Source organism: Varanus komodoensis, unplaced genomic scaffold (assembly GCF_004798865.1).
Source record: "Varanus komodoensis strain SLA01 unplaced genomic scaffold, ASM479886v1 scaffold11, whole genome shotgun sequence".
Lineage (NCBI taxonomy): Eukaryota > Metazoa > Chordata > Lepidosauria > Squamata > Varanidae > Varanus > Varanus komodoensis.
Window position 1 is genome coordinate 30017612 of NW_025335317.1, and position 24577 is coordinate 30042188.

The 24577-nt window shown below is 39.9% G+C and overlaps 1 protein-coding gene across 1 annotated transcript in view; it reads right to left on the reverse strand.

Moving 5' to 3' along the window:
* Window positions 1-24577, reverse strand: part of LRRC27 (leucine rich repeat containing 27) — a 50420-nt gene that overhangs the window by 14217 nt on the left and 11626 nt on the right. The window contains exons 5-9 of the mRNA XM_044420721.1: window positions 23062-23184; window positions 17702-17942; window positions 15595-15726; window positions 12753-12852; window positions 288-427 (exon numbers count right to left, since the gene is read on the reverse strand). Coding sequence (XP_044276656.1) covers window positions 288-427; window positions 12753-12852; window positions 15595-15726; window positions 17702-17942; window positions 23062-23184 — 736 coding nt within the window. The remainder of the gene's footprint in view (window positions 1-287; window positions 428-12752; window positions 12853-15594; window positions 15727-17701; window positions 17943-23061; window positions 23185-24577) is intronic.

Below are 24577 nucleotides of genomic sequence, written 5' to 3' on the forward strand. Positions count from 1 at the left end.
ACCCCTTAACATTTGCAAAAAGTAAACAGAGCATGGCTGTAACAGCAGACAGTGGATGAATACTTGTGTGTATCAAAAACAGCCCTGTATCTAAACATTGACCTACAGACAGACAGACTTCAGGATGAGTGTGTGAAATATATTATTACACATATAAGTCATCTTAAGGTAACTCTGGTGATCAGATAGAAGTAGAAAGCAAGAATGTGTGTATGAGAAGAGTGGTGCTCTTTTACTAGGACATTTGCATTTATGCAAACAGAGCTCAATCATATCTTGGTTCTCACCTTATATCATCCATCATCCTCACTGAGTTTATATTTATAGTCGCCTCTTTGTGGTCATCTTGTTTGGTTGGTTCTTTCCAGCCTTTTAATTTGTCATGATACTTGGCATTTTCAGTAGCATAAGGTGCATTTTGTGAAACCTAGAAAAATGCAGTGTATCGTGTCATTAGGATGCCTTGGCAAAAGAAATATATGATTCATTGCATTGGCTAAGGTTGCTAGAACAATCAGCTAGTACAGGGCCATATTCTATGCCTTAGTCTCAAAGCAGGGAGAATTTTATTTGGTGTGAACTATCCCATTATCAAAGCAACATGATTTTTACAAAAGTTTAAAATACTAAAATCCTTTACAACTTCTAAATGAGCAGAGGCACAATTTTATATCAATTACTACTAAAATGGATCTCTGGTCTTGAATCATGCAACCAGTTTCAACTGAAAAGTTCATTGCACCTGATATCTCATTCAGGTGGATGTCTGTTGAGATATGCCTGTGCGTGCACACGGGAGTTGTGGGGACAGTGCTTCTATGATGTTAAGGGCTTCACACAATAATCACTCCTCTGTCATGTGCATCTCCAAGCTAAGCCTGGGAGGGATGCTAGCTCACTTGTAAAACACATGCTTTGCATGCAGAAAGTCCCAAGTTCAATCTCCAGCATCCCCAAGTACAGCAAAAATTCAAGGACCCACTGCCAGAAAGTGTATTGACAAAAGTGATGGTCTGACTCAGTGACCCTTATAGTTGGTGAATCATGAATGGGAGAGAGCATACTTGAAGTCATTCATGCTGTGCTAACCAAACCAGGGATGGGGTCTCCTTGAGTTGTTTAGCTCAGCAGGAGTTGATTAGTGGTCATGAAGCAGAATGCTTACCTTCAGCATTCCATGGTTTGCTTGGCAGTGGGTTGTTGTCTGCTCCAGGCCAAGTTCCTATGTTTCTGTGACTGCCATTGCCAATTTCCCAGCAGAATGCACAAGACCAATTGGCACACTCCCTTTTCTAGAAATGGAGCTGGCACCACCCCTCACCTTGTCATTGCCAAGCAGAGAAGAGACTAGTTCATTTGGACACAAGGGCATTTCTTTATGAGAACAGAACTTGTGATACCAGAAATGAGGCAATTTGGATTGGACAGCTACCTGTTTTCTACCAGCAGTTCCCTCACAATATCAGCATGTCCCTCATGGGAAGAGACGAGATGCTGAAGGATTCAGGCAGCAAAGCCCATGTGCCTGCTGGGAAACACTTCTTTATCCAGGCAACAAGAGCAGCATTTGTAATGCCATTTGTGAATCATGATGTCAAAGTATATAGATTGCTCATCAACCTGGGGCCTTCTTGATGTGTCAGAATTCCCCAGCTGGGCATTATAGCACAACACATCAGAAGGTCTCTGAGTTGGGGAAAGCTAATTTACCATTTATGACATCCCCCCATCTACACACTGGACTGGTTGTCATTTTGCAAATGAACATGTCTGATGAACAATTATGGCCCAGAACAATATTTTTATATGTTTCTTTCTCTATAGCTGGAACCATAGCTGAGCCTGGCATTTCCTGCCTTTCCAAATTTTTTATTATTACTGAAATACCACAGAGATGAATGGCATCCCAAAGCAATGTAAGGAACCACAGGAAGCTGACTGCCTCACCTCTTATACAATATGGTGCAGCAAACTTAAAAACAAGTCATTCAACAAGATAAAAAAGACAGGCAGAAGCACCACCAAGAGCTATCTCTTCCCAAAAAAAGCATGAGGGAGAGGGTGATAGCATCAACTAAAAAAAGAGAAGACACTGTCAGAGTTGCTTCCTATCATACCAGCAATAAATTTGGTTCATATTTCATTTGTGTAAATACTACAGAATTAAAAACAGAAACTTTAGCTATGAGATTCACTCACAATATCATTTCAAAGAGGAAGTCTTGTTCCTCCCTGTTCACCATTAATCATGTTTGTTTTTGAGAAATCAAGCTAATGTCCCAATGATGCCCAATGTAAAAATTCTTGATGAAACACAATCCATTTCAGACATTATTAGTCTTTGAAGAATTCATGTTTGTTTATTTTGTTTATTTTCAGTGGAACATGTTCAGTGATAGAGGTCGTATGAGCACATTTCAATAGGCTAAAAGAGGCTTAAAAGGGTAAAAAAGAAAGGTTTGTATTCTGAAAAATATTAACATACCTATACTGCCTTATTTGCTAAAAAACCATGAAAACGATATCTGTGCATGTTTTACAGTACTGGAATTTTGCAAGGTCTATATGCTTTAACAAAGTGGGAAATGTTAAACAATCTTTTTGTTATAAATATGTACCACTGTTAGTAAACAGTGAAAATGTAGACTATAAACACATCTGTTTTTGTGCTCTACATTTAGGATATGTCTTAATGAGATTGAAAATGAAAGGCGTTTCCATGAAATCAAAGAAAAACAAGCCCCAGTTTCATTTTTAACCTTGGCATAGTACTCTTGCATCTCTCTTCCTAGCAATTGCCAAGCCATATCTAGTCCCCATACAATGAACGTTAGGGACTTGAGTTGAACAACTTGCTCCCTAGTGTGATTCAAGTCATGTCAGTGACTCAACTCAACTTAAGATTTCTACATTTTTATGACCAATTCACTCCAGGACTGACTGTGTGGCAGGATATGGTGGAAGGCAGGGAAAGAAATATTAAGGTAACATTAGCAACTTCGTATAAAGAAAATTTATATAAAATGTTCTATAGATGGTATTTGTCACCAAATCAATTAGCTAAGATGTTTCCAAATATGTCAAATAGATGCTGGAAATGTAAACATAAAGTGGGTACTTTTTATCATATGTGGTGGACTTGTGATAATGCGAAAAAGTATTGGATTAAAATACATAAATGGATGGAGGAAATATTACAAATACCCTTTGCTTTTAAACCTGAAGTTTTCTTGTTAGGCATCATACCGCAAGACATTAACAGACAGGAAATGTACCTGATGCTGCACCTAATCACAGCGACGAGGATTGCATTTGCTCAATATTTGAAAAGTGAGGAGCTACCCACTGATGAATTGATTGTAAGAAAGATCTTGGACTGCGCAGAAATGGATAGATTGACTTTATCATTGAAGGAGAAAGAGGACACTGACTTCTATCAAACTTGGGATTTTTCTATAACTGGCTGGAGAAATGGGACTTGGCGTAAACTTAGAGATGTTTTCAAATTATTATAAACTGATTTGAATCTGACTATAGAAGGTTAAAAAAATATGTAGTAGGGGGTTGACCCAGTAAATCCGATGTATGTGATGTTTGATGTTTTCAGTATTAGTTTAAAATTTTAATAAAATTTTAAAAAAAGTGAAATGACAAATGACGGGAGCCCCATCTATTTATACTAAAAGGGAGGGGATAGGGCTCCCACTAAACATTCTAGGCTTAGCTAGGGGAATCCTCCCAAATGGAGGCACTGTGCAGGCGCAGAACCCATATGTGTGATGCACAGAGACCACGAAGAATGTTAAATAATGTTAAAGCCTATAGCACCTGTCACCTGCTGTATGAAGTATTGAAGAGTATAAAGGTGAGGCTTTTGCCATGAGATTCCATGCAATAAAAGAACCTTGTTGATTTAGAATTTCCTATGTATGATTGCCACAATCATGGTCTGCAGGCCTGAGAACCTGGCATCCTATGCACATCCACCTTGGTGCAAGTTCCATTGAATTTAGTGGGACTTATGTGTAGTGTATACAGTGTGTAAATTAAGTGTTGGGACTGTACGCATGTCTCTGGGTGTGCTGGTTTGTACATGGGATTGTGTTCAGTAGTTTATAAAAAGAACCAGGAACATTGGAGAGGGACCATCTATACCCTGCAAAGAAGTGAAATAAAATAAATAAAAAAGCGAACTTCAAGAACTGGCAGACACAGCTGAGGGAAGAAAGTTATTTGATAATACTCCTTATTCCCTTATACAATACCAGATTACCAGGCTTCTTTCATTCTTTCATTGACTCCTTGACGGAATGAGAGTTTTTCAGTTTCCCAAACTTGCACTCATGCATTTGTGCAAATTTGCACTTGCAACCATATATACCCCAAATGTATAAATTTCCGGAGAATGCATATTTTTCAAAAGTTGGCCTATGGGGGGGTGCTTTTTAAAATTTCTCATTTTTTCTTCTTTGACAGCATTTGCACAGCATTTTGAAAAGTAGAAAGTGATTCAGCAGTTCACAGAATCTGTGTAAATCATTTGAAACCATTGCAGATTTTTCCAACCTCTTACTGCATGCAGTTGATCATAGTGAGTGTACTGTATCTAAAGGATTTTTGAAGTTTTGAAATAAAATGTCATTGTGTGTTGCCTTCTGCATAAGCTGCAACTATCAGATTACTTATGTTTACACTCCACCTTTTCAGTTCCAAAATGGAAGATCCGCAGGTGGCTGACATAAATAAAAAGAATACATACTATCAACAATCAAATCAATGAAGAATCAGAGTCAAACCAAAAACCAACAAATGCAACAAATAAAGCCAAAGCTTATTTAGAAGAGTGATGTCTTCAATCAGTGACAAAACAGTGGTAAAGAAAGAAGCAAAGGAACTTCCTGGGGTGGGAAGCTTCACATTTGGGTGGTGAAGAATGTGGTACCACCCAAAATGCGAAGCTTCCCACCCCAGGATGTTCCTTTGCTTACCACAGAAATGTGGTACCTCTTGTACATTCCCATCATTCATACCTAAATTCATATATTATGGAATTATTTAGTTATCATAAATCTAAGCTATTTACGCTAACCGACTTCTTTAAATTCCACTTGGTAATGCAGCAATAGCCACGAAACTTGTACAATAATGGTGTAGTATGTTTTCATGACCTGCCCTGATATTGTACTGCTGAAATTTCTGAACCGTCTTCAAGGGTAACCTCATACAGAATGTATTAGAATGATCTATTCTAGAAAGTATTAAGACATGCCTGATCATGGCTATGCCTCCCCATCCAGAAAAGAGCACAGTTGATACACCAAGTAACTGAAAACACTTATGACCACCTTAAGTGCCACCATTTGGACCTTCAGGAATAATAAGTCCACAGATGCTCCAAAACTGCAAACATGATCTTTCAAGGGGAATACAGTTATGGAAACATATATTTAAAAGTCCTTACTCCAGTATATCGACTCTGTCAATCTACTACATTTGTTAATTAACCTGTGAAAAACCCCTTTCCTGTTTGGACTCATCAGAGCCCATTTAGCATATCACCCCACCTTGACCTTGGCCTGGAACAAACTAACACTTAAAAGCTTTTATTATATCACTTCCCAAGGTCAATAAACCTGTCTTAGCACTGTAAACTCCACCAATCCCCAGGAGAACAAAATCTGTCTCAGTCCTGGTCAGTATGCACAACTTGGACTCCTGTGCTTCCATGCCTCTTTCGTGTCTCTTTCCCACACTGTTTCTATAGCAGTTTCTATGGTTTGGGTTCACTACTGTTTCTAGCACTGGTACCATCACCCACTTATGGAACACTGTAGTCATCTGCAGGTGGGAACATCACTGGGAGACAGACCAGCCAGATCTCTGCCCTGTACAAACTTTCCCCCAAAACCCACTTTTTCTCCCCAAGTGGTTCAATTATGATGATGTGGGGACAGGCAGGTAGCATCAGCAATCATGTTACAGCTCAGGTGTTGTCCATGGTATTCAAGCCACTTGTTCTTCAAACAACATTCTCAACTGTAATTATGCCACAATTCAGGATGAAAAATATTGTTTTTCCCAGAGACAACCACTTTGTTCTTGGACTGTTCCACAATTGCAATACCCCTTTGTCCCAGCAGAACTGAGCCATCAAGTGAGGGAGGATGGGTGGAGATGGTCAGAACCATTATCCAGCTGAAGTTCTAGCCTGCACAATTAGCCCACTTAGTCCTTTAGTTTTGGAGGAGCTAATATCTACCCTGCTCTGGATGGTCTTAATCATTCCAGTCTATGGAAGCCTTTTATGGGCTGAAGATAATATTTCAGTTTGCAATTTATAAACTCACCTCTGCATGGTGGTGTAGGGTCCCATTTCCAGCCTGGACAGCTCCTTAGCTTGCTCATTATACTTCTACTTTTATAAATAGATAGTAAGTAGAGTAATCCTGGACTGCAAAAAACTTGTGGCACCTTGAAGGCTAAGAAATGCATTCTAACTTTCATGGATACTGTCTAGTTCATCAGATCCATGAAGTGTTAACCTGAAATTGGCAGGTTCATACACATATTCCACTGGGGCAGGTATGTAAACTCAATCATCAGGGGAAACTGAAATGTGAAAAGTACAGACTGTAATAAATCTCTTCAATGGAGCGAAGCTCAGGGAACCAAGGTTCCATTTAGATGCCAGGAAGCACTTCCTGCCAGTTAGGACCCAGAGGGTGTGGAATGGGCTTCCACAAGAGGTCGTTGAGGCCCCATCAGTGAGGGTGTTCAAGGATAGGCTGGACGTGCACATGGTGGGCATGTCATGAGCGGAGCTGGCTGAAGTCGGGGGTCAGACTAGGTGGCCCAGGAGGCCCCTTCTGACACACTCTGTTTCTATGTTTCCATGTTTCTTCACTGTTGCCATTCCCAAGACATTGTTGGGTGATGGCAACTTTATGACTGGCTACTGTTAAGGTGTTCATGAAATCTTAGTACCAGAATAAAGGGTTTTGTCTCTAAGGTGCCATAAGACTCTTAGTTGTGCTTTCTTCAACAGACTAGCACTATTACCATCAGAAAATGGTCCTGAAGGTATTTTTATTTTTCTTCATTCAGCCTTTAACTTTCATCCAGTTTACATGTAGCTTTTCTGTCTAGTTGCATAAAGGTGAGTCTTGGTTCAGAAAAGCTGCTATTTATAGGCTTGTTCTAATCCTGGATTTTTCAATGAACCTTCATGACAGCCAGAGAATGAATTTTTCATAGAAACAAAGTGAGTCAGAAGGGACCTCCTGGACCATCTAGTCTGACCCTTGGCTCCAGTCAGCTCCACTCATACAATCCTCAACATGTGGTTGTTCAATCTTCCCTTGAATGCTCTCACTGAAGGGGCTTCCATCACCTCCCATGGAAGCCCATTCCATATCCTAGGGGTCCTAACTGTCAGGAAATACTTCCTGACATCTAACCTAAAACCCGGTTCCTTTAGTTTTGCCCCTTTGGATTGTATCCTTCCCTGCACCACAGGAGAGAGCAAATCACAACCCTCTACTATGTGACACCCCTTCACATAACTGTAAGTAGCTGTAGGTTCCTCTTGGAGTCTTCTCTTCTCCAAGCTAAAAAGTCCCAGTTCTCACAGCCTCACCTCATACGGCTTTCCCTGCAATCTGGCCACCATCCTTGTGACTCTGCACTGAACTGATTCTAACCTTGTTATATCCATTTTGTAATGTGGAACCCAGAATTGTACACAAGACTGCAGCTGTGGGTGCACATAATCTTATAGAGTGGCACCAGGAACAATCTGTCTGGAGGCCATGCCTCTGGCTATACATTCAAGGGTGGTGTTTGCCCTCTTAACTGCCACATCACACTGCTGGCTCATGTTTACCTTGCCATCAACAAGCACCCTGAAATCCCTTTCACAGATGCCACTCTCCAGCCACTTCTCCCCTATCCTGTACCTATGGCACTTATTCCTAATTCCCAAGTGCGATACATTGCACTTCTGTGTATTGAACACCATCCTGTTGTCCCCTGTCCACTTCCACAGTCTATCCAGATCCTTTTGCATCTGGCATGCCTGCTCTTCCATTGTGGCCACCACCCCCACTTTGGTATCATCTGTGAATTTGGTCAGCAGACTGGTTACCCCCTCCTCCAGGTCATTGATAATGTTTTTCTGTGCTTTCTGTGACTAAACTTTTTGTACTGTTTTAAAAAGAGTATCACTAGAACACAGATGCATCTTTCCTGAAAACAGAACTGAAATCTTTTTAGGGCAACTCTCCCTTCCTTCGCATTAGTAAAACAATAGCATTTCTATCTCATTAGTTATAAGAGTCAATTTTCCAATATCAGATCAAAGTAATGCTATTGATTTGTTTTAAATGATTCTTGGGTTGTCTTTAATGGTAGAATTGTAGCCTCTCAATGCAGCATTCAAGATAGAATAATACAAAAAATACAAAAACTGATAGAAAATACTATAAAGACACTATCAAAACAGATAAGACCACTAAAATCTGCCACCCACAGATTGTGAAAAGCCAGAGAAAACTAGTTGGTTTTCAGAGCCTTCCTGAAGACCTCCAAAGAAGGGGCCTGACAAACTCTCAGTGGAAGCTAATTCCAGAGCTATGGAGCCACTGCTGAGAAGGGTCTCTTCTTGGTCTTTACAAGCCTGCCCCTGTGCTGGTGGGCAGGTTAGAATGTTTGCTGCTGTTGACTTCAAAATGTGGGTAAGCTGATACAAGAGAAGGTAGCCTTTCAAATATCTTTAACTCAAACCATTTAAAATGTGTAAAAGGTTAAGATAATCACCTTAAATTGGGCATGGAAACATTGTGTGTGTCTAATCTACTCTAGATATACACAGCTGGAACATACAACTTAATTCCAAGAAACCTAAGGTGAATTTGACTCCTGTATTTTCAACCCATGTTGAACACTTCAGCCTGTGAACCCCACCAATGGCAAGTAGAAACATTAGTCATTCCAGGCCACATGGTTCTCTCAAGCATTATCTGTCTTTACGTATTCTTCCAATATTATGGAACTACTTGTTTTGATGTTATAATGAACCATCTTTCTCTCTGATATATTGTTTGAAGCCAGTGTGCATGTAAGCAGACAGCTGTTGGGACTTGTCAGGATTTGATTCTGATGCCAGACATGGATGTTATGAACTTGCCCAGAGCACAATCTTGCTGTGTACTGAATAAACATACAAGATCACCAGCATCACACAGCCCTCTACTGGACTAATCTTGGATCTGCTATGTAAGAAAATACTGAGATACAGTAGCAAGTCTCTCTCTCTATATATATATCTGCCTGTCATCGTAGCCCTGGAGGGTGAGCTGGGAAGTCCTTGGTTCAAATCCACCATGAGTCATAGTGGATTTATTAGGAGGCCTTAGAAAAATCACTGCCCCACTTCCAGCATTACTCTTGTGAAGGGGGCAGTAGGACCACACCACTGGTTCAGCCCCCAAGGTCATGCAGTTTTCCATTCCTGCCTCCTGTTGACCAAATTGTAGCAGTTGGTTGTCATGATTTGTTGTGTTGTCCAAACTCAGGCAACAGGAACTGTACATTAAGTATCACTCAAATACCACATGGTCTGATGCAATTTTATTTCTGGGTTGTTTGACCAGAAACAACCCTGATAGCCTCTTCCAGGGGCTGAATATTGAAAATGGCCACTGGCACATACCACAACCCAATTGTGGGCTTGAACTGTACATAAGAATTGGGTCATTGTGCCTTAGAGTTTCAGCTCTCATGGAACCCATCATGTCCATGGCCTTTCCCTTCTTGAGATATCTGTGGATGTTGGGGAGTGTGGGGAAGGACCAGCAAGTAATGTGACTGAAAGGGCAGGAAAGGGGTGCAGTTTCATGTCCCCCCCATCAGAATTAATGAGTTGCTGAGTTGCTGTTTCTCAGCTTTAGTCCTCCCCTGATTTGCTAAGAGGGAATAATAAAAAAGAATATAACATACAACATATGATTCTATATAAACAACATCATTTGAATGGTTTAAGTATCTTCCTCCTTGCCCCCTACACCAAGATACATGAAACTGGAACATTCTGAGAAAGCAAGTCATTATCTATGTTAATCAACCTGCTATTTAGCCTAGAAGAATTAACAGTGACACAACAAGTAACACCTTCTCCCAGGCCAGGTAAGAAACTGTTACATGCCACATCTTCTACCACAAAATCATTACTGAGGCTGTGCAGTGATCAAAGTAATGAAAAAGTAAAGAAAGCATGGGCGTATTTGTTCCTACATGACTTCCATGATGTTTTGTATCCTATTGATGTGTGAAACAATAGGAAGAACTTTCATTGGTTAAATCATGCAATCATTGTCACACAACCATGCCAGAGAAAAGTTCTCTTTCTAGAAATCATCATGTGTGCATCCTTAAAATGTAGCTGGCACTGATCAGGCAGTGGTCTAGAGAAAGCTAGTTGATACTTGACAGATAACAGCAGCTCCAACAAAGGGCAATTCACACCAGTCCATCCTCCTCTTCTAGGTAATAACACCCCATCTTCCTCACTCCCCTGGAGCATCTTCTTTGGTATGCAAGTGGGAAAGATCATACCATTGTAACTTTTTTACTTCTGTAACCTATTGGAAAGTGTTAACTCTGTTACATGAAACCTTTTAATGATCTATATATAAAAGGGCCAACTGAAGTCTGCTGTGGTGCGCTATCTGGAACAATTCATTGGTAATTGCTTATTCTCGAGAATAAATCCTTTTAAAGAAAACCTCCCCCTGTTGTGCATATTGGGCATATGCACACCAGGACAGAGACCATTTGGTCAACCCTATGCTGACTGACAACCAAGCCAGCAGCAGCTTATTGCTGCTGAATATACGGTGCTCCAATGCCCTCTTGTGTTTCATATATTATACCACAAATGTGTTAGAACTAAAAAGGGATTGGAGATTGTTTGTGTGTTTCTGTGGGTATGTGTGTAGGGAAATAAGCATTTAAAAAAATGTATGCTAATTTGAGAGCCAAGCTTGGAGTATAAGTAAACAGAATGAGCAAATAAGCAAAGGTGGTCCTAAAAGAATACAGACAAAATGCTTGCCTTAATTATCTTTGTCCTTTCTGTCAAAAAGGCTATTTCTACTGTTAACCAAATGGTCTGTGTCCTGTTGTGCCCAAAATACACAGCAGGGGGAAGTTTTCCTTTAAAAGATTTATTCTTGAGAATAGTCTGCTACAAACAAATCATTCCAGATGGTGCACCTGAGCAGTCCTCACTTGGCCCTTTTAGACAGTGCTCATTGGAGGGTTACACATAACATAGTTAACTTTCCAATAGGTTACAGAAGTAAAAAATTTACAATGGCATGATGTTTACCACTTGCATACCCAAGAAGATGCTCCAAAGAAGTGGGGAGGGAGGATGGGGTGCTATTACATAGAAGAAGAGGTGAGCTGGTGTGAATTGCCCTTTGAGCTGCTGTTATCTGTCAAGTGCCAACTAGCTTTCTCCGGACTGGTGCCTGGCAGGGTCAGCTACATTTCAAGGATGCACACATGCTGATTTCTAGAAAAGAGGGTTTTTATCTGGGCCAACCATGTATCAATGATTGCCTCATTAGAACTGTGCAAGTTAAACCTATTGATTTGTACATCACTACTGAAAAGGGATAGATTGGGCAACCTGTAGGAAAAGGAAGAAGGTAGCTATTGGCATCAGTGTGAGCACTGCAATATGTTGAGTCCTAACAGGTTGAGGATTCTTTATGTCCTCTGGTGTAAAATTGCTAACCTGTTCATATCTGCTCTCTTGTTCATATCTCATATTCAACAAGAATTCCTTTCTAGATCTACTTGTCCTAGAAAGGTCTCCTTTCTCTGTACAAACCATTGATGACAGATGTTTCTCTCTTCTGGATTCTTTTTAACATCCAGACTCCATCAACTTCAGTTTAGCAGAGGCAAAACCTCAGGAGACATCTATGAATTTCAACAATACTATTTTAAACAAAGGCCCTTCTGTTTTAATGGTTCCAAATAGCTTGGACAGACACAATGTGTGTGGATGTATCAACACCTACAGCACACATTGGCCTTCACTACTCCAGCATGAAAAGCTAGTTATAAGCATTTACTTACTTTTCCACCTGCTTCCTCTGAAAGGCTAAGAGTGAGCAGCAGTAATTTGAGCAGCAGTAATTTGAGACAAACTACTCACTGAAGAGAAGTTCTCCTATCAGGATTAACTTGAAGCAGACTGATTGATAATCTAGCCCTTGAATCCTATGCTCATACTGTTAAAATGTTCTTTGTTGGATGATAGCAAAGGACTGGCCTATGAAGGAAAGAAATGCTGAGGAAAGGATATGATCATGTAATTTGTGCCCCAATCATAATGAAATGTTCCGAGGACAGATCCATTAAATTCTGCTCTGTTAAACAGCATGTCCACATTAAGTAATGCGAATCACATTTTTTAATTGCCCTTTTTGGAGTTTCATAGAGATGATTTATTCCACAGGCAATGATAATATGGTGTAGAGTACAGACCTGTATATTCCCCAGCAGTTCAACTATTTTCTTAGGATGGGTCCTCAGAAAGATTGGCACAGTAATAAGGAGCCAAGAGTCACGGGAAGCAGTTACACAGAAACATACAGAATCTTGGTGAAAGGTTATATCCATATCATAGATAAGCAGAAATTCCAAGTCTGTGCATGACAACACCATCTGCTGCTACATACCACCATGTCTCCTTTGTCAGGTATAAATGTATACAATATATCTTTCTTTTCTTTCATCATCTTAGTCTGTTTTCTCCATTTCTGAAGCACTTCTTTATCTCTAAAAATTAAAATAAAAAATAATCAAATATTTGAAAACATTGTATAAATGGAACACTACCATATGTTGCTAACACTTTCCTGGTAAATCAAATGGTAGCTATTAGCAGCAATATGTATGTGCCATACAAGCACTAAAATGTAAAAGTCATGCTAAAAATTTGTTTTGGGCACAGTTACCAAATTCAGTTTGTTTATATTGATAGTTATGGACCTCATATCAAAGAGTGATGTCCACTTACAACTAAATAAAAGTGATCATACTTCGTGATACACCACTCACAGTGCCACTCATTTAAAAAAATATATCTAAATAACTTTCTTGATAGTTGGTCAAATATCTCTTGGCACTGTTAGATGTGTATGGAGCTCTTTAGCTTTTTTCCTAGTTGTCCCTGTCTGAGGATATACTATCATCACTTTGTCATGGGAACCATCCTTCCAAAATTGCTGGGGAGCAGATGGGAGAAAAGAGAAGAATATCATCTTCACTTGCCTCTCCATCCCTATGGATTATTAGCAGCTTGGATGGAGGAAGCACCTTTTCCTTGCTCTTTTAAGCAGTAATATGGGATTGTATTGAGCAAAACAAAAACAGTGAGGGGTCTTAATTACATTTGGTTTGACTCCTAGGAATCTAATTGGAAAAAAGCAGAAATTCCCATCTGCTCAGTAGTTGTGCAATTATGCATTTTGTCCCTCATAATAGTTACCCTGGTCCTTCTTTTGAGACTGCAATCAGAGGTGCATCAATTCATGACATGAGACATAGTCTTTTTGGTGATTGCCTCCAGGTTGTGGAACTCCCTGCTCAAGCCAGCTATGTTTACTCACTATCTGCGATACTTCCCCTATCTACTTTAATGTCAGGCAGATTGTGATATACAGGAAGACCTGTTAGTGGGTCTGTGGGTTAGGTGCTGTTTTTAATTCTACAATTGTTATGTTTTTATTATGTTTTTCATTGGCTTTGTAAGCCAGCTTGCCATGTTTTGGTAGAAATGTGAGTTATGAAATAAATAAAATTAGAATAAGCGAAACAGGGGAGAAGGCTATATAATGTAGGAGCAGTGCTCCAAAGGCTATGCAAAGGGGAGCTATGTAAAGTAGTAGGAATGCTTATGCCACTCCCAGCCTTTTCTAAATGTTTTGGTGTGGCCAGAACCCCTCATGCTAGCATGTATCTGTACAACCCCTAGTGTTAGCATGTGTGCCACGTGGCAAAGCACCTGAGGCTTATGAGAAGCAAGATGGCATCTTTGGTGTTTATAACACAAACTTTGCTTGCACTGCAGCTGAGGACAGGATCAGGCTAGCTGTGACTTTTTAAAAAACACATAGCTATTAACTGGGATCCTTTGGTATTCAAAATATTTGATGTTTTAATCTTGCTTGCACAAGGCTACTTAGGGACTAAAGACCTGGCAAGAGATTCACAACACAATCCTATACAGATCAACTCAGGGGTAAGTCAGAAGGGAGTTCAATAGCACTAACTCCCAAGTAACTGACTTGAGACTAACCACCATTAAGCACAATATGATTTACTTCTGAGTAAGTACATATAGGCTGCCATCCTAAAACTACTTACTAAACTAGATTAAGTGAAACCCATCAATTTAGAGGGACTTACATCTTATTAGACATGCGTAGGTTAAGTCACCAGTCAGTTTAGATCAGATGTTTACAGTCCCCAGAATAATGTGGATACAAAGTAAATATTACACAGAAGTGGTACTAAAAACTAGGTTATATGTTATATAAACTCAATGATGAAATTGAAAAGCTTTGACATGTAACACAAGTGTGAGCTTATAATTGTCATCATTTAAAGGACATCGCTTGTGATTTTTGTCTATTCAATATAAAATGGTCAGTGGCAGCAGCTGAAATCCATCTTCCACATAACAAGGTTCTTGACTTTGCCCTGGTATTGGTTGTATATTATTACTGCTCCTACTCCTGTAATCATTAAACTCTTTTTAACAGTTAAAATACATTTTGTCAGCTAATGCTGAACCAAGAAAAATAGTATCATGTGCAAGTAGCTCATACTGATCAAATCAGGCTTAGAGTCTTCCTCGACTGGCAGAAAATCTCTAAGGTAGAAAATCTCCAGATCCTCTTAACTTAATGGCCAGGAACTTAAGATGCACCAATTATGTTCCATGGGCAGCACCACACCTACTGACATCCATCCATTCTCTATTTGGAATGCTGGCTGAAGCTGCTTGAGATGGCATTTTGGTCAGAGACTGTCCTTCCCCACCCCCTGCAGTCAGGAACCCTGCTTTGCTGTAGAGGCTTTACCTAGCTCTATGTAACAGCCCCGCTCCACTAGATTCATTCCCAGGCTTGGACCATTTTGGAGAAAAATGCCTGGGTATTGGAGGAAACAGCAGATGTGCCAGTTTCCACTTGCTATATTTCTGTCCTGCACACTATGCTCTTCCCCATTGCTTTAAAGTCATAGATTCGCACTTGACACATGTAGGTCTTTTGGGAGTCATGTCAACACAAGCTCTGATTTAGAATCAGTGCAAAGCATCAATGTATTCCTATCTGTAGTCCAATCTAAAAAGGTTGCATATTTTTCTATCAAACAGCCATTCAGTCACTGCAGTGGCAGGTGGGCATGACAGTGTTGAAATACTGCAACAGCTCCACCACGAGTTCACTCTGTAGTGGTAGTAATAATACCAATAACACTACTAATACTAATATTAATGCTAATAATACTTGCTTTCTCTGCTGTTCAATCAAAGCTTGCTTCATCTTCATATCCTTTAGTGCTGCCAGTCTATACTCTTCAGTTCTCTTACTCTGAATGACCAGATCATAGGATGAAGCTGCAGGAAACAGACTCTTCTTGCCCCTTTTGAAATAAATGTGTTGGTAAAAGTAATTAATTCTTGCATTAAAGGCTAAGGATAACAAGGATTTGGCAGCAATGATGGAAAGAAAGGGTCTTAGATGTATTAAATATCTGTCCTGCTTTTCAGTATCTTCCAACTTCAAAAGATAGGAACTGGCTGCTCAGTTCAGAATGCCTGGTACTTCACACAGAACCATCAATTTGACATTAAAGTTTAGTGGCATTCCTCATATTGATCTCAGCGTTATTCAGAGGGCTACTTATGTTTGGTTATGATTTTTTTCTTTCAAATTTTCCAGAAAAATAGAAATTGTTAGTACCTTGATGTGATTTCGGTCAAATACGAGCAAGCTAGATATGCAACAAAAACACTGAAATAATCGCATTGATTTGAGTATAACTTTCCAGTTGAAAATAAATATGTTTTAAGGGCTTTATTGTATCAGATTTTCAGTAAGAACAAAAACAGACTACCTCATGGAGGAAAATATTTCTCATTTCAGCTAAAGTTAATTGTGGCTAAGAGTTGGTTCACATGTAATGCCAATTTGTGGGCTATTTAAACCACAAATTGTCATAGGTAAGTGGGAGGGAGGGAGCACAGTGCCTCTGGCATGTTCCCCACTTCTGCTTTCAGTAAATACCCTGTAATTGTCATGTTCTGAGGTTGTGACCATGCTATCTGAACTCAGCCAGTATGGGTCGTTTAGGGGTTAAACAACTCAAAATTAACTCAGTGTTGAAGTGGTGTAGAGAGCCAGTGTGGTGGAGATGTGAGACTGGGACTCAAGACTGGATTCTAGTCCCCACTCAGTCATGGACTCAGTGGAGGACTGAGAGGAGGAGGAGAATTATGTGAGCTGCCTTGAGTTCCTTGAAAGGAAAAATATCCAAATAAGTATTCATTTGAAGTTGGCTTCTGTATGTCACTCATTCATATCAGAAGCATCATAAAGTCCTCCACTGCATTTTGGAGGTGGTGTTTATCTTGCTAATTTTGTAATATCAGACTTAGCAAAAGAGCACAAAGAATCAATTTCCCTCTTCCATCTGTTAATTTCCAGGAAGCTGCTAAATAATGTAAATGAGTGTGTACATAATGAATATTAACTGCTTTTTATGTACAAAATGTATCTATGTAATCCCTCGCTACACACACATACACAAAAGAAGTGACTCCTGGACATTGCCAAACATACGTTTAAAGGGATCATCTGAATTTTACTGCCAACAGTTAGGTTGACTTTGATAAATCCCTTACTGAAGAGTTTTCAGTATCCATCAGACACAAAGCAAAGATTTTTGCTGAATAAAAAATAGCCTAAGATCCACAGATGCAACAAGCAGACACCAAAGCAGTGATCCTTTGATCAGGCATTTAGTATGGGTGTGCATAGCAGTTCCTTAAACTCCAAAATGTACCCATGAGTCCAAAATGGCTGGGAACCCATGCTCTAATGTAGTGGCTTTCAACCACTGGTCTACCGACTGCGGGAGATTTCCTGCCAGTCTGCACATCCTGCTTGCTGCAGACCAGCAAGAGCTTGCTACTCTATTACCTCTTCCTTGGAGGTTGGCATCATGTCCACAGGGGACAAGCCAGTGCCGCTGGGGACAGATGGTCAGGGAGGGGAGAAACAGCTCAACGAGAACCAGCTGGGAGCCATGCTGTGTCGATATTGGTATTGTGTTCTTTTGTTGGCATTTTTTGTTGCTTGGTTTCTCATTGTCTGGGAGAATTTTCTTTTCTTTCTTTCTTTTTTGGTATTGTCTTTGGAAACTAATACACAGAATACTATATTATGTGTATGGTGCTTTTTGTTTCTGCCTTAGTGGTCCCTAAGATGGTTTTCCTGTTTTTGCCGGTCTCCAACTGTGGAAAAGTTGAAAACCACTACTCTAATGTATCAGAATGTAAGTTGCCACCCATCATAATAAAAATAAAACAAGGAAAGCGGCATATATCTGTTATTACCAGTTTGTAACCATGGAGGATTTATGAGAGATGCGCTCGTTAGTCCTGGTTCTTGTAAGTAGAGGCATGGATTCATTGGCTGCCATTTTGTTATTCAGATACTCTTCTCTTTCATCTTGTATAAGTTCATCCCTAAGTTTCTGAAATCGTATCATTTCCTCTTCATTAGGCCATCCATCAGACAAATCCAAACTGGATTTCATGAAGTCTGTCAAGTTTAACTTTTCAACAGGAGCCATTTCTATTGAAATCAAGAAGAGGTTACTGTATACTTGTCAATGGAAACAGTTGTGAAGGGAAGACAAGACCTGGTCTGTATCTCTCTCCCCCGCACCCCCAGATTTAAGCATAAAGACCAATGTGACATTATACTTGAAAGCCTGCCTTGCTTTTCTCAACCTCCGCTCCTATCAATATTACAGTGCAAACATCATCTGAAGGATTACAAGGAACAAAACACCACCCAAAACCTCAAGTGAATGGAAATTAGTGACACAGGGACCAAAATATGATGATAAAACAAAGTCATTATATGTTTTTGGCACCAGGTTAAGACCTTTTTATTTAATCAATATTTTAGTATGTTTTAATATTGAATTTTATTGTTGCATTTTATTAACTTGCAGCCAAAGTGGGTTGTCAAATTACCTATGTTGTAAGTCATCCAGAAACGCAAGTAATTGGACGGCATACAAATTTTATAAAATGAATAAATAAATAAATAAAACATTAATACACTGCAGTTCTCTTCACTCTGGCACATGGATGAATTACACCAGCTCACAGGATTCATGCTTTATGCTTCCTGTTTTATTAAAGGACACAATCCAGTGAGGCTGACCATGAGCTTCCAAACTCAAGGAATTGCAGGTATCTTATGGAAGTAACAAGGCAAAGGACATCTCCATGCTTCTCCCATCTTGCAAAATACAGAGGAGGCTGATTTTGGCCATCCAAATGTTTTGCCCAGGAAGGTCAAGAGACTGAGGCACTCACAAGATACTGCATATGCTGGCTCTGCCTGTCTCCTTGTACTCCATCAGAGTTTTGCTCACAAAACTTGGAGTCACAGCTGACATGGGATCTAGATGCTGACTTATGGCCATAGCACTGCACATTAAAACTATTAATTGGTGGAATTAGTAGTGTGTCAAAGTAATGGGGGTGGATAGGATCAAGAAACATGTAGGAGCAGTTAATTGATGTGGAGCTTTTTATTAGGGTTCGCCGTCTGGTGCTCCTTTATTGGATGACTTTCAATTGTTGTTGCCTGAGGATGTGGACAAGGTGCTTGGATTGGTCCGACCCACCAACTGTCTGCTTGACCCTTGACCCTCGTGGCTGCTCACCAAAGCCAAAAATGGGATATGTACCTGGGTCCAGGAGGTCATCAATGGCTCTCTGAGGGAGGGCCGGGCTCCTGCCCCTTTGAAAGAAGTGGTGATAAGGCCTGTCCTGAAGAAGGCATCTCTAGACCCAGAGATAGCCACCAACTATAGGCTGGTGGCCAGTATCCCGTTTTTGGGCAAGGTGCTTGAGCGGGTGGTGGTGGGACAACTCCAGGCACTCTTGGAAGAAACTGATCATCTTGACCCATTTCAGTCTGGCTTCAGACCCGGCTATGGTTTGAACTTGGTGCACTGTATGATAACCTGTGCAGGGAGAGGGACGGGGGAGTTCATTCCTGTTGGTTCTCCTGGACCTTTCTGCGTCTTTTGATACCATTGACCATGGTATCTTTCTGAAAAGGCTGGCCAAGCTGGGAGTTGGAGGCACTGCTTTGTGGTTGTTCCACTCCTACTTGGCAGGCTGATTCCAGAAGGTGGTGCTGGGGGATTATGGCTCTGTGCCATGGCAACTTTGCCATGGAGTTCCACAGGGTTCTATTTTGTCCCCTATGCTTTTTAACATCTACATGAAACCACTGGGAAAGGTCATCCAGAGGTTTGGGATGCAGAGTCATCAGTACGGTGATGAAACCCAGCTATACCTCTCTTTTACATCTAGTCCAGGTAAGGCAGTGGCTGTCCATAACTGGTGCCTGGTCAAGGTACTGAACTGGATGAGAGCCAATAAATTGAGACTTAATCCAGGTAAGATGGAGGTCCTGCTGGTTGGCAGTTCAGCCTTCCAGGCAAGTGATTTTGGCCCTTTCCTGGATGGGGTTGCACTCCCCCTAAAGGATAGGGTTCACAGTTTGGGAGTGTTCCTTGACCCAGAGCTGTCCCTGGAGTCGAAGGTGGCAGCGGTGGCGAGGAGCACTTTCCTTCAGCTGATCCACCAGCTGCGTCCTTACCTGGATGAGCATTGCCTGGCAATAGTGACTCATGCTCTGGTAACTTCCTGGTTGGATTACAGTAACACACTCTACATAGGGCAGCTGGTCCGGATACTTCAATTGGTTCAGAATAGAGCTGCCAGGATGGTAACAGGGACTGGCCAGTTTTCACATATAATGCCGGTCCTCTACCAATTACACTAGCTACCAATTGAAGTCTGGGCCCAATTTAAGGTGCTGGTTATGACCTATAAAGCCCTAAATGGCTTGGGTCCAGGATACCTGAAGGAACACCTTCTTTCCTATGTGTCACCCTGCCCCTTGAGATCTGAGGTGGAGGCCCTACTCCAGGAGCCCTCCTTGAAGAAGATTAGGAGGGAGTGTACCTGGAGGAGGGCTTTCTCTTCAGTGGTGCTCCGACTATGGAATATGCTCCCCAGAGAGGTTCCCCCTGGCGCTGTTGTCATATTCTTTTCAGTATCAGGCAAACCCGTTATTTTATTTTTATCTTCCCATTATTTTAATGTTTAATTGATTTCAATTGGGGTTTTAGTATATTAATGATCAGATGTTCTGTAAGTGGTGTTTGCGACCCAAGTCAAAATTTTTCAGAAATTTTTGTTCGTGACCCGATTTGTTTGTGAACCAAGGCATTCGTGAGCTGTGGTACCACTGTAGTTGCATATGGCTATTCTGAAGGGCAGGAAACGGTGCTGAAGGAAGGGATCAACCCATTTCTTAAACCAAAACTCAACCCAAATTCCTTCGTAACTTGCACATAGGTGTGGGAAGGCTGTAGGAACCACAGTAAAAAAATCATAAAAGCATCAAGTAAGAGATTTACTGAACATTTAATGGATAATTTATGTTACACAAACAACTATATGACTTATGGACACATAAACATTAAAAGGCAAACACAGTTTTCACAAATGTCTATAACTTCCAAAAGAAATGTTCCATGTGTTCAAAGAGACTTTTCTTAGACTAAATACAAAGAATAGCTCATATGTTTCTTACTTTACATTCTTTCATTTCTATATTTGATCATTTAAGTGAGACACTAATTGGTATGAGTATCCCTGGCATACAATAAACATCACCTGTAGGTTTTTTTTATGAGCAGCACACATTTTCAAACAAAAGATCAACGCTGTCTTACTCCTAGTGGCTATATCAGAATAAATTCAACTGATTTCTGAACTGGGCTTTTTGATGAAAAAAGGCACACGGAGTATTTTTGCCTGCAATAGAGAGATCATGCCCTCAGTCCTTACAGTGGCTAATACATCAGTGGATTTCCTATTCAGTTCAATGGTGGGTCTGCTCTGCCTATGCAGTCCTTTCCATATGTGAAGCTGACCTTTTCATCCTGCACTTCAGTGTATTAAAACACAAATTACCTCTTTCTTTTTTTTTTGCAAAAAGGAATCAATTCTTAGGAATATTATTTTGATCACTTACTTGCATATACAGTTTGAACAATATCTACAATGTTATGTTACATTATGTTAAGACACTTGTGTTTAGACTCATAGAGAGTCTAAAATGTAATCAGAAAGTGTTAGATTAGCATACAGATCCAAATCTGCCTAAGATGTTTGCAGAATATTGTTACAATGGTGGTTTCACACAATATGGATACTTCTGCCCTTCACATAAAGGAAACATAGAATAGCTATGCTTCATGTCATTTTCCCCTCTGGAATATACAAGTCTCTCAAACATAGCGATTTAAAAATACTCATCAAACACAAGCTATAAGAGACCTCAATTTTGCTTTAAAAAGCCATTTCTTATATGTATCAGTCTCCAAAAATAAAGCCATTCCATTAATCAATAAGAATATCATATTTAAATATATATAAATTTTTACAAGTTGCTTCTATTCTACTTCTACTGCTCTAACTGCTTCTGGATTTAAACGGAATTAAATCTATAAATCACAAAATTTTTAAAAAATCATGCATGCAATACAGGCCTGTTCCAGGATTTTTTTAAATGCTACTATAAGCCTGACATAATCACTAGTTTTAATCCAGTACCAAGGAACCTATATCCCAATTTTTATCTAAGGGAAGAGAACGTGATTAGTTTTGTTTTAGGAAATCTGTGGGGTGTGTGTATGTATTTTAATGTAGTAAAAGAAGATGTTAACTCAAATATTGAAAAACTAAGTTAAAACAGCATCCAAAATGGGAGAAAATGCCCAACAACAGAAAAGAGAAATAATTGACTGAATTTTCAGGGCCTTCAAAAACTGAGCAAGTCGATGTAGGAGGAACTTGTAATACTTAAGAGCAGTGATATTATTACAGGCTGCTTCCAACTGATGCCAGTGAACCCTGACAAAACCACAGTACACAAAACATGTTTACAGCAATAAAATGGTCCTTAACTTAATATTATTGTGCATGGTAATGCAATTTCACAGGAATAGAGCTCCTGAACTTTGGGTGGAGTAAGACATTTTATGAACCGCACCCTACAAATTGGTAACAACAAAGGCAGCTAGTTTGGATAGGCCTTTACTTGATTTGCTAATTAAGTCCAAACATTTAAATAGGATGGAACAGCATTTTCTTACATTGCAGTGGTTGAGGCATTACAGTCAACCCATATATACATATACATACAAACATTCCTCAAGGCTATAGTTTGAAATTGTGTGACCCTCCTTGTTCATCCCTTGAAATGTTCCAATTTATTTCTTGTCTTCATAGTCTGTGATAAGCATAGTTTGTAATAATGTTCAGATGGGGAAAACTATGATCAAGTCTACCAGAATTTGAAGCCCTGGTTTCAAGTTCTGGTTTCCAGGCAACATTTGTTCAGTTGTAACTGTAGCTTCCTGCATTTGGATGTCATGGCAAAAATGGTAACTGTGAGCCAGGAAATTAAGAAGGGAAGTGGAGCATGAGGAGAGATGGAGGTACATAATTCCTAAAGTCCAAGTTACAATTTGGTTGTGACATCCGTACCTGGCCACTATTATGATCTGGGCTCAGGAAGTGGAATCAGGATATGTACAAAAGAATGAACATAATAAAGCTGTTGGCCTTTAAGGTTTGTCTGAACTCACTAAGAAAGCTTATCTGTTTCCACAAATCGTTGAAAGCTTTCCTACGATCTGGCGGTCGGTCACATTTTCTCTTGTATTCTCTAACAATGGCCTTTGCTTCTTGTTCTAGTGGAGAAGGCAGGTCTGTGAAATACAGAATTTCAAGGTATGTGCACACTTGATAATTTTCTAAAATGCCATTGGATATATCTCTACAAATACTATTACCTTGGTGTGTCAATAGTCTATTTCTGTGGTCTTCAATGAAATATGTGAGGATCCAATGCTGATACTTGTACAACAGACACATTTTCTTGAGAGATGGCATGATTATGGGTAGAAAAAACAAATGCATTTGCTTATTCAAAATGAAGCAATAACAATGTTGAAGAAGCAAACATTGACAGTCAAATCCTAGACTCTGTGGCAAAGGTGTTAAAGATCTTTCAGTCTGAGTGCCAAATTCAGTTTTGGAGTAGCTTTCATGGGCCACACTGTAATTGTGGAAAGGGCTGAAGACAAAATCAGGCAGAGCTATATGCAAAGGGGATGAGGCCAAAACACCAAAACTACCAGCATGTATTTCCTGCCAGCGATTAAGCCTATAAAGAGGCATTTCAACCTTTTAGAATGAGAAAAATCTCCACACATGTGGGAAATCAAATGACTGGCAGTCAGGGGAAAAGGGAACCCTGCAGGGCCAGAATCAGCCTAACCAGATACTGCTGATGCTTCTTTCAGTTGTTTCAATGCCTCTTCTCACTGATCTATATAATTTTTAGATTTTTTCCAGGAGAATGTGGAGGCATCAAAATAGCAACTGTTGTTTGTCTGTGCCATTTTCATGAGCCACTGCAATGTTTTTGTCTTGAATATTTTATACACTGTAAATACTGCTAATGTAACAGGATATAATGCCAAAATAACCATTTTATATTTTAATTGCAATCTCAAGAAACATATATATGTTCAGGATATTTTATTACCTAAAATCTGGGTTAGGTTTCTCCTGCTCAAGAAAATGGTGGGTATGACATAAAATTGCAAGTTTCATACAAAGTTGTGCTTCATTCAGTACAAGAGGGAGTGGTTTGTTTTACAGTGCAGTGGTGAAAGATTTGCACTTGTTCAAGCTGGCCTTTCTACACAGTCATTGATAGGAATTCTATCCTGTCCCCAATCTGGGAATCCAAGCATAATTTCCAGTATATCTGCAGAGATTTTAATACTGAACACATAGAATGTGTAACATCAGGCAGATGCAGGTCATTAACAAAACAATGTAAGGGCTTGTTGTGAAAGCAGGCTTAATTCACAAGTCTTGACATTCACTTTATAAACTGTAAAACTTCATCATTTTTTGAAGGCAAGTAATCAATTCATTTATGTTTTTTAAAAATCATCATCTACAACAATGCCTACAAACACAACTGGTGCACTCTACCACCAGCCTACAAACACAACTGGTGCACTCTACCACCAGCCTACAAACACAACTGGTATAACCCTAACCTCCAGAACAGTTAATGATTCATTA